We start from the raw sequence: 20,034 nt of genomic DNA, 5'->3' as shown, positions 1-20,034 counted from the left end.
AAACCAGACAAAGATACTACAAAAAAAGAAAATTACAGACCAATATCACTGATGAATATAGATGCAGAAATCCTCAACAAAATACTAGCACACAGAATCCAACAACACATTAAAAGAATCATACACCATGATCAAGTGAGATTTATCCCAAGGTTGCAAGGATTCTTCAGTATACGCAAATCAATGTGATACACCGTATTAACAAATTCAAGAATAAAAACCATATGATCATCTCAATAGATGCAGAAAAAGCTTTTGACAAAATTCAACACCCATTTATGATAAAAACACTCCAGAAAGTGGGCATGGAGGGAACCTACCTCAACATAATAAAGGCTGTATACGACAAACCCACAGCAAACATCATTTTCAATGGTGAAAAACTGACAGCATTTCCTCTAAGATCAGGAACAAGACAAGGATGTCCACTCTCACCACTGTTATTCCGCATAGTTTTGGAAGTCCTAGCCACAGCAATCAGAGAAGAAAAAGAAATAAAAGGAATACAAATTGGAAAAGAAGAAGTAAAACTGTCACTGTTTGCAGATGACATGATACTATACGTAGAGAATCCTAAAGATGCCACCAGAAAACTACTAGAGCTAATCAGTGAATTTGGTAAAGTTGCAGGATACAAAATTAATGCGCAGAAATCTCTTGCATTCCTATACACTAATGATGAAAAATCTGAAAGAGAAATTAAGGAAACACTCCTATTTACCATTGCAGCAAAAAGAATAAAATACCTAGGAATAAACCTACTTAGGGAGACAAAAGACCTGTATGCAGAAAACTACAAGACACTGATGAAAGAAATTAAAGATGATACCAACAGATGGAGAGATATATACACCATGTTCTTGGATTGGAAGAATTAATATTGTGAAAATGACCATACTACCCAAAGCAATCTACAGATTCAGTGCAATCCTTATCAAATTACCAATGACATTTTTTACAGAACTAGAACAAAAAAATCTTAAAATTTGTATGGAGATACAAAAGACCCCGAATAGCCAAAGCAATCTTGAGGGAACAAAGTGGAGCTGGAGGAATCAGACTCCCTGACTTCAGACTATACTACAAAGCTACAGTAATCAAGACAGTATGGTACTGGCACAAAAACAGAAATATAGATCAATAGAACAGGATAGAAAGGCCACACACCTGTGGTCACCTTATCTTTGATAAAGGAGACAAGAACATACAATGGAGAAAAGACACCCTCTTCAATAAGTGGTGCTGGGAAAACTGGACAGCTACATGTAAAAGAATGAAATTAGAACACTCCCTAACACCATACACAAAAATAAACTCAAAATGGATTAAAGACCTAAATGTAAGGCCAGACACTATAAAACTCTTAGAGGAAGACATAGGCAGAACACTCTATGACATAATTCACAGCAAGATCCTTTTTGACCCACCTCCTAGAGTACTGGAAATAAAAACAAAAATAAACAAATGGGACCTAATGAAACTTAAAAGCTTTTGCACAGCAATGGAAACTATAAACAAGATGAAAAGACAACCCTCAGAATGGGAGAAAATATTTGCAAACGAATCAGCAGACAAAGGATTAATCTCCAAAATATATAAACAGCTCATGCAGCTCAATATTAAAAAAACAAACAACCCAATCCAAAAATGGGCAGAAGACCTAAATAGACATTTCTCCAAAGAAGACATACAGATGGCCAAGAAGCACATGAAAAGCTGCTCAACATCACTAATTATTAGAGCAAATCAAAACTACAATGAGGTATCACCTGACACCAGTTAGAATGGGCATCATCAGAAAATCTACAAACAACAAATGCTGGAGAGGGTGTGGAGAAAAGGGAACCCTCTTGCACTTTTGGTGGGAATGTAAATTGATAAAGCCACTGTGGAGAACAGTATGGAGGTTGCTTAAAAAACTAAAAATGGAATTACCATATGATCCAGCAATCCCACTACTGGGCATATACCCAGAGAAAACCATAATTCAAAAAGACACATGTACCCCAATGTTCATTGCAGCAGTATTTACAATAGCCAGGTCATGGAAGCAACCTAAATGCCCATCAACAGATGAATGGATAAAGAAGATGTGGTACATGGGCTTCCCTGGTTGCACAGTGGTTAAGAACCTGCCTGCCAACGCAGGGGACACAGGTTCAAGCCCTGGTCCGGGAAGATCCCACATGCCGCAGAGCAGCTATGCCCATGTGCCACAACTACTGAGCCTGCACTCTGGAGCCCGCGTGCCACAACTACTGAAGCCCGCGCGCTTAGAGCCCGTGCTCCACAACAAGAGAAGCCACTGCAATGAGAAGCCCTCGCGCCGCAACTAGAGAAAGCCTCCGCGCAGCAACAAAGACCCGGTGCAGCCAAAAATAAAAATAAATAAATTTATTAAAAAAATAAAAGATGTGGTACATATATACAATGGAATATTACTCAGCCATAAAAAGGAACAAAATTGGGTCATTTGTAGAGATGTGGATGGATCTAGAGACTGTCATAGAGGGAAGTAAGTCAGAAAGAGAAAAACAAATATCGTATATTAACACATATATGTGGAACTAGAAAAATGGTACAGATGAACCGGTTTGCAGGGCAGAAATAGAGACACAGATGTAGAGAACAAACGTATGGACACCAAGGTGGGGGGTAAGTGGAGGGGGTGGTGGTGGTGGTGGGATGAACTGGGAGATTGGGATTGACATATATACACTAATGTGTACAAAATTGATGACTAATAAGAACCTGCTGTATAAAAAATAAAATAAAATAAAATTGAAAAAAAGAACCAAAAAAAAATTGGTAAGACCAGTGTCAAGGAGTGTGCTGCCTATATTGTCTTCTATGAGTTTTGTGGTTTCAGGTCTTATAGTTGGGTCTTTGATACATTTTGAGTTTAATTTTGTATGTGGTGTGCGAAAATGTTCTTGTTTCATTCTTTTGTAAATGGCTGTCCAGTTTTCCCAACACCACTTATTGACTTAGAAACTTTAGCACAGCAAAAGAAACCATCAACAAAACAAAAAAGCAACCTACTGAATGGGAGAAGATATTTGCAAATGACATGTCTGGTAAGCTGTTAATATCCAAAATATATAAAGAACTCAGTGAATGGAACCTAAAGAGGACTGTATTTTGGCTCAACAGAGAGAAAAAATACCAGATGATTACAGATGAGAACAATGGAATGGGTATACTTCTTGAAGTGGCAGGCTTTCTGCCACTGGAGGTGTTGAAGAGTCTGGAGGCTTTGTTGGTCCCATTTTAGGTATGCTATAGAGGACAAAATACCTACATTTGGAAAGAAGCTGGACTAGATGACTTTTATGGTTTTTCTTAACTGTAGGATTCTAGATTTAAAATCTAATTTTTTGACTCTGCCCAAATTCACATCAAAAATTACTATCCAACAGGTTCCAGGTCATGCTGGTTTAGGAGGTATGATTCTGAAAGGATGCCCATCGATTCCTAACTTTATTAGGTTTACATTTTGTAGGTAATTTCTATGTTTTAACCTAAAAGCAAGACTGAGATGCAGAATTCCATCCATCGTAGCAGGCTGTTGGAAGTCATATTTTGGACAGGTCTTGCCCTGGGGCTTCCCTGCAGCACCTGGAAGATTTATATCCCCTGCACCAGAAATCCAAGAATCTTAAATTCTCTGTTTTTTATATGAAACTTCCTTCAGTCCAAAATTTGATACAAAATGAATCAGTGAAATATAATGAATATGTGTTTGGGTGTTGAGCAATGGATTAAGTAAAATTAAATCATAAATCAGGAACAATGAACAGTAAAAAGAATTTACCTTTAAAAAAAAAAACACGGCGAGGATGTGGAGAAAAGGGAATCCTCGCACACTGGTGGTGGGAATGTAAGTTGGTGCAGCCACTGTGGAAAAACAGTATGGAGGTGTCTCAAAAAACTAAAAACAGAACTACCATCTGACCCAGCAATTCCACTCCTTGGTATATATCTGAAGAAAAAAGAAAAAAACCCACAAATTGGAAAAGATACATGCACCCCAGCGTTCATAGCAGCATTATTTTCAATAGCCAAGATATGGAAGCAACCTAAATATCAGCAGATGAATGGATAAAGAAGATGTGGGTGTGTGTGTGTCGGGGGGCGGTGTATAATATAGTGGAATACTATTCAGCCATAAAAAGAATGAAATTTTTGCCATTTGCAACGACATGGATGGACTTGGAGGGTATTATGCTTAGTGAAATAAGTCAGAGACAGATAAATACTGTATGATATCACTTGTATGTAGAATCTAAAAAATATAACAAACTAGTGAATATAACAAAAAAGAAGCAGACTCAGTTATAGAAACAAACTAGTGGTTACCAGTGGGGAGAGGGAAGGGGGGAGGGGCAGTAGAGGAGTGGGGGAGTGGGAAGTGTACGATAGACTCAAGGATGTATTGATTTGTAGTGAGGTGTATGGACCTAGAGTCTGTCATACAGAGTGAAGTAAGTCAGAAAGAGAAAACTAAATACCGATGCTAAAACATATATATGGAATCTAAAAAAAAAAAAAAAAAGTGGTTCTGAAGAACGTAGGGACAGGACAGAATTAAAGACACAGACGTAGAGAATGGACTTGAGGACACGGGGAGGGGGAAGGGTAAGCTGGGACAAAGTGAGAGAGTGGCATGGACTTATATATACTACCAAATGTGAAATAGATAGCTAGTGGGAAGCAGCCGCATAGCACAGGGAGATCAGCTTGGTGCTTTGTGACCACCTAGAGGGGTGGGTCAGGGAGGGTGCGAGGGAGACGCAAGAGGGAGGAGATATGGGGATATATGTATATGTATAGCTGATTCACTTTGTTATAAAGCAGAAACTAACACACCGTTGTAAAGCAATTATACTCCAATAAAGATGTTTAAAAATATGTATTGTATGACATGGGAAATATTTTTTAATATTTAGTATTTTATAATAACTATAAATGGAGTATAACCCTTAAAAATTGTGAATCACTGTATTATACACCTGTAACATATAATATTGTATATCAGCTATAACTCAATTAAAAATATTGTAACAATATAAATTTTTAAAAATAAAGTCGTGACTCATCAATCCCCATTTGGGAGATTATTATTATTTTTAAAATTTACTTAAGTCTTCATACATAAATCTACATATGTACATAATTTTACATAGTTAACATAAATCTGAAATTTTACATCCTTATTTTTTTAAGTGCAGGCTTTTTTGCTAAACTTTCTCTCCTCTTCTTTTTCCTCATTCCCCCCACATTGGTGTGTCTTTACCGCCAAACCATGTAAACAGCCTGATGTATATCCTTCTATATTTTTCCCTGCACTCACACAATCGTATACAGATCCATATGCACACAAACACACACACAGTTTTTTTTTTTTCTTTTTTGCCATTGACTTATTTTTACATAGGATTGTGTCATATGCATTTTTTTTTACCTTTTGCTTTTCTCACTCAACGATACTTAATGGAATCCTACCACATCATTTGACATAGATCAAATTAATTCTTTTCAATGGCTACATACTATTTCATGGCCTGTATGGGCTATAATGTATTCAGACATTTCCTGTATCGGAGAATATTATATTCATTTTGCTTCTTTCTTTTTTTGCCATTATGAAACATGCTGCAATAAACATCCTTTTTACATATGTTTTATGTTTGTATTTCTGTGGTGTCTCTTCTTAGGAGTGCGACTGGTGAGTTTAGGAGATATGTATTTTTAAGTTCCATAAATGCAGTAGCCAAATTGCTTTTTAACAGACTGTAATGCTTCACATTCCACTAGCTACGTATGAGTGTACCATTTTCCCCACCTCTCTGCTAGATATAGGTGTTACAAACTCTTAAAATTTTTGACTCGTCTAATGCGTATGACATGATAGTTTGTTGTTACTTTAATCTCTCTCCAATCAGGACTTTAATTAGGATTCTTAACAGGTTTGCTGACTAAGCCATATGAAAGCCCAACCTGTTTGGACACTGCAGCCACATCTTGAAACGCCAGTGAGACATGGATTGTAAGGGATCAGGGGATGACTACGATAGTTCAGTAACAGTAAAAAGTTGGGCGTTTGGATTCTAAGACATCTGTTAATGTGAAAATGTTGCATAACACTGAGTTTTTCTGGGAAATATGTCTTTGCATGTATGCAAAACCTTCTTCCCCAGATCCCTGGCAAATTACCTTGCAACAGAGATCATTTTTCTAGGGAAGTTTAGTACAGTGGTAAACAGATCACATTCAAGAAGGGATTATATTTTATATACCATATTTTATCAAGGAATTGATGCCATAATATAATATAGTAAAATTTATATTATGAATAGTTTTTCTTAGCTTATAATTAATCATTTTGACAGTGATGATAGCTCCCATGTATTGACTTCCTCCCTTGTAGTAGGCACTTTAAATAGTTATTTCATTTAACACCAACCCCTGTCCTTCAAGTTAAGTAAAATTTTGCTTTGAGAGAAACTGGAACCTATCTGGTAAGTGCTGGAGCTAAGGGTTGTACCTTCAAATTCAAAGCACCTGACTATTAAAGCCATGCAGTCTTCTGATTAGATACAGTATAAAAGAGCTTGAAGACTCATGGATAATTGTTTAACCTGTGTTTTAACATAAGTATAGACCACCACAGTCTAGACCTTATCAGTACCAGGGGCTAATTTGAGTTTGACCTTTTTCTCCTTCCCTTTGTCTGGGATCTGGCAATGATGATAAATAACATTACTAAGGGTTCAATAATTAGTGAGCATCCGGCTGAAAGATAGTGGACTACATGCTCTGGGTATTTGTTAATGTTTATTGAGTATCCATTGGATAGAGCCCTGTTTTTTTATTATTTTTAATGGCAAAATAAAATAAGAAACAAGATGCTTATCCTTTTCTTCAAAGAGTAGCATTCAGTTGAAGATAGACTTGGTCATTATACTACAAAATAAGAGGAAATTTTATACTGAAGTTACAGCAGGTGGAGTGACTAGAGTTTTTAGAGGTTAATTAGGGAAGGTTTCTTGGAATAGGTAAGTTTTGAGCCAGAGTTTTCAGATGATGGATGTGAACAGGTGGCAGATCTGAGTTTCCTAAAAGATAGTATACTCAGAGAGTCAATTCCAACTTGGAATGTTTCATAATTTTAAAGAGTGGAGTGTCCCTTGTCACACATCTTAACTTGAGATTCTAGATTGAGGATTCTGTTTGATGAAATCCTTTTCTAGGCTCTCAGTTAAGTGCTGTGCTTCTGCTTGTCATTTTGATTGCTTGAATTTGTGGGGATGAAGTTTGAATATATGATCTGGATTCAGAAAATAATTTTTGGTTCTCTGTTGCTTTTCATAAAAATATAAGGTTTAGAGGTGATTTTAATTATTCTTTACCATTCACATAGTTTTACTAATCAGCTTACTGTTTCCTTTTCTTAAGTCTAATTTAAAAAAACTTTATTTCTAAATTAGTAATTTAAAGTATAAGTAATGTTACAATGTATGTCCCTGTGTACACAAACCAAAAAAGAGAAGCACTCCTAAAAGTATTTAAGAACACTCTTTAACAAAAACATTCTTTTAACAACAACAAGTTAACTGTTTCCTAACAAAAAGGCTGATGTGTTGGTGTGTTGATATGTTCAGAACGGTAGCCTGAATTCTGACCAGATGCAGCATTTATCTTGAAATTACCTGAGAATTTGAGACCTAAGAAATTTGAGAAGTCTAGGTTAATTTTTTTTAACTACAAAGCAAGTAGTAGTCAAATTTGAATTTTTAAAATTAATTTTCAATTATAATAATTGAAAATATATAATTTATATATTTATATATAATTTTCAATTATAAAACAAGATAGTATTTGTTTTCTTAAAATAACAAAGTTGTACAAAGAAGGCCCAATCCAGCTTTGAACTTTCTTAACCATTTACACTTAAAGTTATGAAATTATTTTCATCTAAATTTAACTGAATCTTTTCAGTGGGCCTATGCAGCCTTAGATAGTTTATTTTTTAAAAGTATCCTGGGAAATGTTGATACCTTCTTTGCAGTACAGTCTTGATAAAACTTTTTTGTTGTTGAATAGTATCAGAGTCTCAGGTTAAGATGGTTGATGAAGGACTCTACTCTCTTTAAAATTATGAAGCATTCCAAATTGGAATTGACTCTCTGAGTATAGGGAGCCCAATAAACTCCCTATCTTAGGGACTTCCCTGACGGTCCAATGGTTAAGACTCCATGCTTCCATTGCATGGGGCACGGGTTCGATCCCTGGTCGGGGAACTAAGATCCCTCATGCCGCATGGCGTGGCCTAAAAATAAAATAAAATAAACTTACTATCTTAAAGGACTAAAGCTGCTTTCAGACTCCCAAATTACAGACACCATGTAGTTAAATGGCTCCCCTGTGTGTACTGTCCTTGGGTTGGAACTCGTGTGTATCTGCGTGAACTAGAGAATCGATGCCTGTGAAACAAAACATGTAACCCTGGTGAGTGAGTGGCTGCTGAGCATCGTGACTTCTGGGGAAAATGTCTGGATTTGCAGAAGAATTAACATGCAGTATTCTTGCTTCAGTGGAGAAAAGTGAGGGGAGATGGCTTTCTGCTGGAGGAGTTCCAGCAGCTTTTGATTTTGAAAGCTAGAATTGAAGACAGTGAAGTATTGAAGACAATGAAGTAATCAGAAAGAGCCAGCAGAGGAACTTCCCTGGTGGTCCAGTGGCTAAGACTCCGCACTCCCAATGCAGGGGCCAGGTTCAATCCCTGGTCAGGGAACTAGATTCCACATGCCGCAACTAAGAGCCCGCATGCTGCAACTAAAGATCCCACGTGCCACAACTAAGACCCGGCGCAGCCAAATAAATCATTAAATTAAAAAAAAAAAAAAAAAAAAAGAGCCAGCAGAAATGTAGTTTGACGTCATCTGATAGTTTTTTCCTCAGAACTATGCACTAATAATTTTGTTGCCTGTTTATAATGTGGGCGGCTTGTTTGGCTGGTGACATCTGGACCACTGCAGAAGCGCAAACGGTGGTATGTTATAGGGCTAGCACAGGCAGTTATGGGGAAGCACGAGCGCACGGATTTCTAGCCTCATTAGATCAGCGCTCCAGTACCTAAAGGGAAGAACCTGGCTTTGTGGCTTTTTTAGGCTTGTCTTGCTAATACACAGCACAGCCCAGAGACCTTGAGGCAGAATGGAGCATAGCAGGGATGCTCGGTTGTTCAGAAGCTTCTCTAGCTGCTGGCTTCCCTCTGCACTAATGACAGGAAGGGGACTGGAGGAGAGTAGCAGCAAAGAAGGTGTCCTGTGTGGTATTAGGTGGGCAAAAAGATCCTGGGGTTCCCTGGAAGCATGACAGTTGTCTACAGAGGACTGTCTGTATAAAGGAGGTTATAAACCACTAATAAGAGAAAGAGATGTAAAAGTGTGGTACTCTTTCTGTTTATAAGGGTAGACTTTTACTTCAGTTTAAAAAAAAAAAGTGTAGACTGTAATTGAAATTATTCTGTTTGGTCTGAAGTATCACTGCCTGGTTTCATTGCAAAAGGAAATTTAGGGAGGAAAGTTTAAATAAAATCATTTTGGCCGTTAAGGTCTGGGGTCCCAGGGAAGACAGTTTCTTTTTGTGTTGTACAAAGTCATTTGTAAAAAAATAAACATTTTATTTGTTTTTATTTCTATTTTTTAAAAAATACATATGTGTATATATATATATATATTTTTTTTTTTGGCTGCATCAGGTCTTAGTTGCAGCACTCGGGATCTTTCGTTGCAGCGCGTGGGCTCTTCTTTGCAGTGCATGGGCTTCTCTTTAGTTGTGGTGCACAGACAGGCTCGTTAGTTGCTGTGCAAGGACCCTCTAGTTGTGGCTTCTGGGCTCAGTAGTTACGGCATACGGGCTTAGTTGCCCTGCGGCATGTGGGATCCTAGTTCCCTGTCCAGGGATTGAACCGGCATCCCCTGCACTGCAAGACGGATTCTCAACCACTGGACCACGAGGGAAGTCCCCAAAAATAAACATTTTAAAAAGGTGGCTAAAACATTTTTGAGTATGTGATTATAGGGAGGCAGCAGCCTTTTTTTTTTTTTTTTTTTTCCTTGAGAAACATATTAATTGGTGTGCCTCGTTCTCCTGAAGACTTGATTACTCAAAGGCACAGCCAGTTAGAAAACTCTCCTTCCATCTTGGTTTTTCTGTTTCAGAAAGTTCTGCTTGCAGTAAACGGTCAGTCTACAGTCTGGCAACTATGCTCCCCAATTGTGTGCAGACTGCTTATCAGTGCTCTTCGTTGTTTCTGGTCTTTGCATGACTCAGTGTTAGTCAGAGTCCAAACGAAGGAATCCCAGGAGAGATTGTGACTGGCTCCCTTTTTTGGGTGATGGTTTTTATTTAATTTACTAAGTCTTGTAACATAGGCGAATGTTAACAGTTTGAGAAATCCTAAAGGAATGTGAGTTCCAAGCATGACATCTTTACAAGAAAACAGTTGTGAATTCACTAAATATGAATTTAGTAATGTTAAACAGATCTTTTTTATACCTTTCTCCCCCTATTTTCTACTCTGAGTAATTTTGTCCGTTTAATGGGAGAGCATGGGCTGCCCTAAAAGTGGAAGACTATAATTAAACAATATTAAAAAGAACCATTTGCTGAACATTTTCTGTACATATGACATATTGATTATTGATTGTCTCATTAAATTCACCCTACAACCATATGAATTTGGTGATGTTACCACCATTTTCAGGTGGAATGAAAACTCAGAGAGGTTAAGTGACTTACCCAAAGCCAGACTGGTGGTGGGTAGTAAGAGCAAAAAAATTGAACAAAGATCTTCCTGGTTCCGAGTGCAGAGCTCTCAGCCGCTATCACGTTGCCTCTATCCTGCTTCAGAGGGGTAGAAGATCTCAGTAGATCTCGGGCAGAAGAAAAAGCAATCTGGTTCTCTTGCTTGCTTTGGTGGTTCATTTGTTTACTGTCTGTGTCTCCCTTCTTCCCCAGCACCTAGCATGTGCATAACACACACTCAATAAATATTTACTGAATGAACAAGTGTGTACAATTAACCATGGAAAATGGAAGTGAACTGACATTTTTGTTTGTAAAATTTTTGTAAGTATATGCTATATTTGTAAATATAGTAAAGTACATCTCAGACTAATATTTATCAGGTTTATTCATATATAGATGTTTGAGAAAGAATAAAACATTTACAGTTCTATATGATTTCTGGAGATTATCAGCAAACAGCCTGACCTCTCATTTCCCTTTTCCTAACCAGTCTCCCATGGCTGGTCTTGGTTCTCTTCATTTCACACTGCTGTCAAAGTGCCCTTTCTTTCTTCCTCTCTCTCCTCCGTTGCCCAAGAAATTGTTATTGTCACACCTTTTGCTTTTTAACATTTCTCTCCCTTTGGTTGGAATTCCTTTCCCCATCTTTTTGGTTTGACTTTTTAAAAAAACTGTTCAGGACTTGGCTCAGGTGTCTTCTCTGATTCCTTTGAACCTTGTTATGTCCCCTCTTTGTGTTCCCATCAGAGCACTTGTCATGCCGACGATTGTATAATTGGGTACACGTCTGTCCATTTCTTTGAACAGCCTGTATTGTAAGCTCCATGAAGGGAGTGACTTGAGTGTTGTATCTGTCTGTGTCACGGTGCCTGGCACATGGTAGGCAGACAGTAAGTATGGAACGAAAAATAAAACAAAGGGTGTAGCTTGCCCAGTCCCACCATACATCTTAGAGAACCGTTCCATTTTAGAGATGGAGCCTGTCAGCTCTGGCCCCTTCCGTTTAGAGATGAGGGTGATGCCCTGGAGTCCTACAACTAAATAATTAGCAGCGCAGCTGAAAAACGGGGCTCCTGAATTCCAGCCCAGTGTCCTTTCTTTCATTGTTTTTTGAAAAAAGAATTTTTTTTTGCTTATTATAAAGGCAGTAGTTGTTTAAAGTAGAAAATTTAGAAGATACAGATAAACAGAAGGGAGAAAGAAAATAAAAGCATACTGTTCCTACCACCATCCTTCCACTCTCCTCTGTGCACACGTTTATCTACGTGTTACATAATCGTGTGATGACAACAGCTTGCATTTACTGAATCTTATAGAATAGGCACTGTCCTCAGTGCTTTGCATGTATTACCTCATTTATTACAGCAACCCTACAGGGTGAATACTGTTATCCCCACTTTTACAGATGAGGAAATGAAGGCATAGAGATGTTGAGTATCTCAAGGTCATACAGCTAGTAAGTGGTAAAGAGAACCAAGATTTAATAAACCCAGGCAATCTAGCTCTAGAGCTTATATTCTTAACTACTATTCCATTCTGCCTCTATGCATAATATTTTAGAATCTGCTTTTTAAAAAAATTGAGATAAATTTATATACAGTAATGGTCACCCTTTTCAGGGGTACAGTTCAATAAGTTTTGGTAAAAGGTAAACCACCACCACAACCAAGAGATAAAGACTATTTCTATGAAAAAGTTCCGTTGTACCTCTTGGTAGATAGTCTTCCTCGCTATTCCCAACTTCTGGCAACCACTGATCTTATTTCTGCCCTTATAGTTTTGCTTTTTCTTGAATTTCATATAAATGTGTAATCATGTAGTGTGTAACCTTTTGTATTTGTCTTCTTTTACTTAGCATAGTGCTTTTCAGGTTCATACATATTGTTGTAGTTCGGAGTTTTTTTAAATTGCTGAGTAATATTTCATTGTATGGATGTACCACAAGTTGAAGGACGTTTGTTTTTCTTCTAGTTTTTGGCAATTAAAGCTGCTGTGAATATTCACATACAGCTTTTTATGTGGTCATATGTTTTCATTTCTCTTTGTTTAAATACTCAGGAATGGGATTACTGGGTTGTATGATAAGTGTAAGTTTACCTTTATAAGAAATTTCCAGACTGTTTTCCAAAATAGCATTATCATTTTGCATTCTCCCCAGTAATGTCTGAAAGTCCCAGTTTCTCCGCATCCCCAGCAAATTATCAGTAGTATTTGTATTCTGATATTAGCCAAATACTTCTCTTCACATAGTCTTGTTGGGAAAAGATGTTGCTTAAATTAAGGATTTCTGATATATTTTTTTCTTTTTCCTTTCCCTTTTTCTTTCATTTCCATTTTATAAATATTTATTGAGCGTCTTACACTGCAAGGGGGTGGATAAGGATGAGCGACTCTACTCAGAGCCCCCTGATTGGCCCCTTGAGTAGGGGCCATGCAGGTGATGGTGAAGCAGTTGATTCTTATACTTCACCTATTTTCCTACTGACACAGATTGCTCAGCATGGAGGTTTTTGCTTCTCTGCCTCTACCCTGTATCCCTTGCTCAGCTTTCAAGTGCTTAGGAACCTTGTGGGGAGAAGAGTATGGTGGCGCATCTGGCACCAGCTGTGCTGCCAGCCTTTCACCACCACCTGCTTTAAGTGAAAATGCCAGTGAGTGTCATGGTGGCAGCTATTTCCATAATTAGCTGGGTAGGCTTTTCAATTCAGTCTGTTAGTATAGTTGCCCTGATTGCCTACTCAGCAATTTGCATGATGTGACTGTGACATCTAAGGAGTAATATCAAAGAGTAAGGTAAGTCGAGGCCGACAAGGTAAGAGTATGAATCTCAGATTCTTGGTGGGCTGCCACTGTTGTCACAGTATGTTGCCTCTGACACTAGCCAGCTTCTTAAGAGCCTTTATTTTCTTTCTAAATGAGCAAGTCAAGTATGTACTGAGCTATATCTTCTTTTAGAGATTTTATCAGCAAAATATTTTGCTAAGAAATGTCTGTCTCTTCACTCATTTGTTCATTCATTGGGCACATTTGCTAATTAACCACTATGTTTGTGCTACCCTTCTTAGTGCTGTGATATGGCTTGTTTCAAAGTAAATTCTTCCTGAGTTTTTCTCTTAGTATCTTCCCCTCCTCCCGATTTGATATCTTTCATCTATAAATATTTTAAAAACAAATGTCAAGTGAAATAAAATAGTGTAGTGTTATAGCTCCTTGTTCCGCTTCGGTGCAGACTTTGCACAAGAAAGGAGGGAGGTAGAGGAGAGAAGAGGGAACCTGGTCATGTGATGCTGCTTGTCTGGCAGAAGCCTTTTGGTTCTGAGCAGAGAAACCAACTGTTTACTATTTTGGGTGAATGAGGTTGGTGGGTTGCTATGAGCATTTTCTCTAAGGGAACCCTCTTCTCTTCCAGCTCTGCGCATTGAAATCATCCCAATCCTGCTTTTTGGCATTTGGGTAGAGGAGGGAGGTGTCCGCTTCGAGGCCCAGTGCTGACAGGAAGAAATGTTTTCCAGGAGACTTACTGATTCTGACCTTCTGCTGTCACTGCTTTTAATGCCACACTCCCTAAGTAAACTTGGGATCTAGCTGTTCTTGCAACCCTTAGGGCTACAGAAATGAAGTGCCCACTTTAACTTAAAGAGCAGTGCTAATCAAGTCTTCTGCAAATAATAAACGGCCTCTTTAAAGAGTGAGGGGAGGAGGATGAGTTTGTTGCAGCACTGGCCTTTGGAGTCCCACATCTCCCCCAGGCTGGAGGAGAAGACCAAGATTTATCAACCCACCTGCAGGATTCTGCCACTCTCATGGATTGTCCTGAAGCCGGGAAAGGACAGCTACTCAGCAGTGTGCCTGGCCCCTTATCACAGTTTACGGGAAGGTTGGCATATTTATCCCTGTGGGATTTGCATGCTTTTGTTTCCTCCTCTATCTACTGCTGTCTTTTATCCCCTCACTGTTTCTCTGTAGCCATCCAGGCTTTGACTTTGGATGGTTTCGTCTTTGGATGGTTTTTATTAAAGCTTTTGAGCACTTAGCAGATAGATAACTGAGCAAGGACCTGTAGGGTCCTGTATTTTATGACCTGATGGGACAGTGTTTAGGATGTTTCACTTTCTTATTCCTTTTCTTCCACCCATGCAGAGCTCATATATCAAAACTAGATTATGGAAGAATGAAGAAAAATCTTTTCTTCGGTAAGATGGGATTTTTCCCCTGTATGTGGGTTGAAACACAGTGTTTTACCAATAAAACATACTCTGGCCATGGGTACTGTACAAATCAATAGGCAGCTATTGATGATGACTTCAGTTTCTTTTGTTAAGTACTGAAAGCAGATAGATAACCTCTAAGATCTCGTAACATTAAGATACCATAATTTAAAATAAAATAACACTTGGAAGGCTTTTTATTTGTATTGCATGTTAGTTTTGGTTAAGGTGAACAATTTGGACTGGCCTTACCGATCTTTTTAGTAATTGCAGAATTACATTAGAATTACATCCAAGTGTATGGAAGATAGCAGGAAACTGTTTATTAGGTGAACATCCATAAAGGAGTTTTCCCTTGTGAACATCCCTGAAGGTTCTGAAAAAACTGCTGAAACTGCTGAAAAAAATTCTTTCAGAGGGTTATGGGTTATGAAAAAAGGGACGATAGTGACTTTATCCAAATTCTATCAAATGTGAATAGAAAAGAATTATCAACATTTTCCCCCTCCTAGCTTGGAAATCCTCTATTATCCATTATCAGAATTTAAATACAATCTCTATTATCGGTTACATAAATGCTGCTTTTCTAAAAACTTGGATGTTTCTTTTGAATTTTTGAGATCTCTTTGGGACTTTACTGACATTTGACAGGATGACTTGAGCATGTGGAATCAGCAATGAATGAGTTCATTGAAGAGGGGATGAGCGTTCAGCAGTGCCCAGTTTGCAAAGAGCTTACTTTAAAAAACTGGTTGAGAGGCAGTTGATTTTTCTTTGAATATCTAGAAGTGCTCTGAACTAATGTCAAAGAAGCACCATGGCAACATTAGAGGGAAGGTCGTTTGAGAGGCAGAGAGACAGTGTGACTCCGGACTTAAGGCTTTGGGCTGCTACTGTTGACTTTCTATATTCCAGAGTACTATAGTGTTCTAGATTCCCAGTCTGATCATTAAGAATATCTTTGTTTTAAGTGCAGGAGTGTATAGGAAATAGAACTACAGACTTCTTGTCATAAGTAGGGTCACAATGGTAATTTTAGACAACTGTCCTAAGCAATTGACTGTATGTTTTTCTGCTTTTATACTGTGCTTAGAACCTTGTACTTAGAATTCTGTATGTCTTCTGGATCTTGAGAGGACTCACGTTATATTTTCTACAAATATATATACACATTGTTTTTTAAAAAAAATTATTTTGTAAACTGCACAAAATAGATTGTGCATTAGATGTAAAAGATGCCTGATGTTACTCCTTTTGAGGTGAAGCAGGTGTCTGAAGGATAAAGATAGTTCTTCCTTTAAATACTCAAAGAAGCTCAGTGGAAGTAACTTCCTAGTCCTGTGTTTTATTATTATAGATAAATACCTAATAATACTTTCTCTTCTTTCATAGTTGTAATTCTGTCTTTTCTTTTTCCTAATTAAAAAAAAGATTCTAAAAGCTGGCACATGTTTTTAGAGATAATTGTTTATAGGAGGACACGTGTAATACTTTTCTTATTGTTTTAGTTGACAGTTGGAAATGCCTAGAAGGATAGAGACCAGACTTTTTAATTTACCTTTTACGGCATTAGGACCTGTGATTTTCTTTATTAATAGACTTTGGCAAGGATCAGATGTGCATTTTTTGGGAGGAGTGAGCTTAAAAGATTGATCAGCCTTGAAATTGATGTTTTGTGGTTTAATACAACCATCTGGTGCAGTATTACCCAGTACTACAGCTGTCTTGCCCACTATGGTAGCCACTAGACACACATAGCTATGGAGATTTGAAATGTAGCTAGAGTGACTGAGAAAATGAATTTTATATTTTATTTAATTTTAATTAAATTTAAATAGCATATGTGGCAAGTGGCTACCATATTGGATAGCACAGTTCTAGACCCTTCACATTCTGACCTTAGCCAGCCTTTCCAGCTATCTTCCACCACTCCCTTTAATGCTCTAGCTAAACTGGAGTGTATTGGTTATGTTCTTAGCCGTATAGTATTTCCTAGGCCAGGTCTTGACTCATGCTATTCATCTTTAGTTTTTGAAGTCCTTCAAAGGTGGCATATATGGTGCTGCTCCAAAGAAGCTTATCTGATCCTTTTTGTACTCGAATAATTTTTTATCTGCAAACTCTTAAAGTAGTTATAATACTGTCTTTGATTACAGTGACTTTGTTTTACATTTCTTATCTTCTCCATTATATTTATAAATTCCTTGAGGGGGGCTTGTATAGTTTTTATGGTTGTATGTGCGTGATAGGCTTAACCTTTTCTCTTTTTTTCCCTGCAAAATGCTAGCAAAGTACATGTATACATAGTAGGTGGTCAATATGCATTAGCTGAGTCTATTGAGGTCACCGTGCACTAGAGGGCGGTATCATGCCCTTAAGCAAAATGCAGTGTTTGTGCCAAAGTGACAGATATATTTTGAGCATTCTGTCTTAATTCAGTTTTATTCAATCTCATATTAATAATTATAGCCTTCAGAATGAACTCACATCTTTTAATTGTCAGTGATATTAACAAATAACCTTTTAACATAATTGTCTTGAATTCGATTCAGAATATGATTTTGGACCAGGAGATTGGTGAGATTCTTACTGGGAAGAAACTTAGTACACCTGAGAAACACTGGCCAAGGCATTAGGTGTCAGAGATTACTTCCTTGAGGGCGGAAGCCTTTTTGTGGTAGGCAGCTAGGACTCGGTACTGAGCAGTTAGTCAAGAACCTGAAGTTCTTGGTTTGATCTTGCCAGTGGGGAGCTTGGCTAAGTGGCTCTAACCTTGGCAAACCAGTTTCTTTCATTGTACAGTGGGTATAATGTCTGCCCTCCTAACTCATAAGATCATACGTGTGAAAGTAGCTTTGTAAAGTATTATATAAATATATTGGGTTATTTTCCTTCTCAATTCCTACCTTTTACCTTTTACCAAGACTTGTACATAGCAAGTGATTGATTTATGACATTTATTTTTCACATTTTAGGTAAAGAATTTACTCTGTTAAAGGTTGCGGAGAGATATATTGATACAATTACTCCCACCTAGGCTGCACACACTGAGAAGTGATTATAGTCACAATAGTTTGGTTAAAATATATCCTGTCCTCTGATGTTATGCAGCCTTAAAATAAACTGTATGTGTTTTGTGTGTGTGTGTGTGTATAAACTACATATACATATAGTTTAAATTCTTTCTTAGTCTCCTCTCTAGTGGATTTGTTTTTGTATATCTTCTACCCTGCTTAATACTAACTTCAAATATTCAGAATGAGCCAACTGTTGTGAGGTTTTTTTCAACTCATTATAGAAAACCAGGTTTTGGAAACATGCATTAGGAGATTTTCTTGCAAGGTTTGTGGGTTAGAAAAGAAGCAATCCATTCTAGAAGGAGGGTAGTATAGTGGTTGTTTTTTGCTGAGAACAGCCATCGGTCTGGAGCCTTCTCTAGTAAATCATTAGCTGTATCAAATAAAATGTTCAGCTGAAGTTCATGCAATCTCACAGTTGCTAAACACTCTTGCCAAAGAGAGTTGCAATCATAATATCTGCAGTTGAATCATTTCCTGTTCAGGCTTGCAGGTGGGGGAACTGTCTGAAACTGCAGTCCTGTAAGATTAGTTATAAAGAAAATGCCTTGGTGGGAGAGGCCTTGATGATATTAAATGACAGCCTAGCAAGTGTGCGGATGGAGAAGGTACCCCGGGATCCTGGGACTAACCAGACTTTAAGGCATAGATCAGGATATGCAAGCCCACTCTCATGGGGCCATCTGACTAAAGCTCGTCTAGGGTGTTCAGATATGTGCTGAACACACTCGGGCACTGGGCCAGGCAGATGGCACATTCCTGTACCGACCTTCGTAGGCCTGCCAGGTTACAAAGCTAGCATTGGAGGCGTGGCTCTGCTCTGGCATGAACAGCCCGCGAGCCTGCATTTCATCTAGTGTTTGGTCCTCCCCAGTTGAAGGGATGCCTTGGGATCGGTTTGGTCTCTGAGTCCACTTAGGGGTTGGCACCTATTCTCATTCCCCTTGCCCCTGCCCCATCTTGGAGTTGATTTTTATTGTCTGCACAGCCCCAGAACTGACTCACATCCTCTAAGTAATTCCTCCAGACTGGGGATGACCCAAGGTTAGCGTTTGAGACGCCACAACTCCCCTCCTGCCTCTTCCCCAGCCTGTTGTCATTGACCCACATTTTTAGGTTTGACTAACCTTCCATCTGAGAATAGGTGGTGGCTGCAAGTTAGGCTGCAGCCACCTGTCCCTTTATTTGCTTCAGTGCGTCCCTTTAGCTGTGTAAATTGGGTGGGATGCACTGCTTGGGCTTCACCTTGCCCACCCCGTCCCCTGCTTTCCTGTTGCCCTTTTAATTTTTTTAAATCTGATACGGAGCCTCTCCTCCCCCCACTCACACACCAATGGAGTCTCCTATGCTATTTCTGTCAGTTTAATGATCCCCAGCTGTTGCTGTAGTTCTGGCTGCTTTCATGCTCCAGAGAGGCAGAAGAGCCAGAGAAAGAAGGGTCTTGCTTGTGTATCACACAGTGCATCAGACAAGTCTAATGCACTTTTCTGAAACAACTACAGTGAGACTTCTTAGGGAGGAGTGTTATTACTGGGATGATTTGAAAATGCAAGAGAAAGGAAACTATAAGCTAGTATCTGGGATATTTTAAAAATAAGCATTCTGCTGAAAAGTGTGGCACCCTCTGCATCACTCAAAATTATGCTAGAAAGATGTGGTATGGGATAACTGGGTAATCGGTTGATCACTTTGCATTCTACTTCCATTTTAGCTTTGGAGCTGGACTGTCCACTCTGAGCCATGGTGTGTGTTGAAGGAGCCAAACATCTAAATAAAAAGCAGTCTTCTATGATGGGAAAACACACAAATCATTCCTGAAGTGGCCAGAAAAGACATTGATTTCAGTTCTGCTTTAACTTAATGCAAGTTTGTTTTGTAAAATTTTGTGTAAAACCTGCAGTATTGAAATGTTCCACTTGCAAATTTGACCA

General features: G+C 38.3%; 1 protein-coding gene across 14 annotated transcripts in view; it reads left to right on the top strand.

The window, feature by feature from the left end:
- MRTFA (myocardin related transcription factor A) overlaps window positions 1-20,034 on the top strand; it is a 206,395-nt gene that overhangs the window by 130,113 nt on the left and 56,248 nt on the right. The window contains exon 1 of one of the 14 annotated variants that reach the window (XM_082350096.1): window positions 14,267-14,695. The exons of the other annotated variants lie outside the window; for them this stretch is intronic. Coding sequence (XP_082206222.1) covers window positions 14,521-14,695 — 175 coding nt within the window. The 5' untranslated portion in view covers window positions 14,267-14,520. Of the gene's footprint in view, window positions 1-14,266; window positions 14,696-20,034 lie in introns of those variants that run through there. 14 annotated transcript variants of the gene reach the window in all.

Source organism: Balaenoptera borealis (genome assembly GCF_965194805.1).
Source record: "Balaenoptera borealis genome assembly, chromosome: 13".
NCBI classification, from domain to species: domain Eukaryota; kingdom Metazoa; phylum Chordata; class Mammalia; order Artiodactyla; family Balaenopteridae; genus Balaenoptera; species Balaenoptera borealis.
The sequence above is the reverse complement of the archived record's forward strand: the minus strand, read 5'-3'. Positions and strand labels throughout refer to the sequence as shown.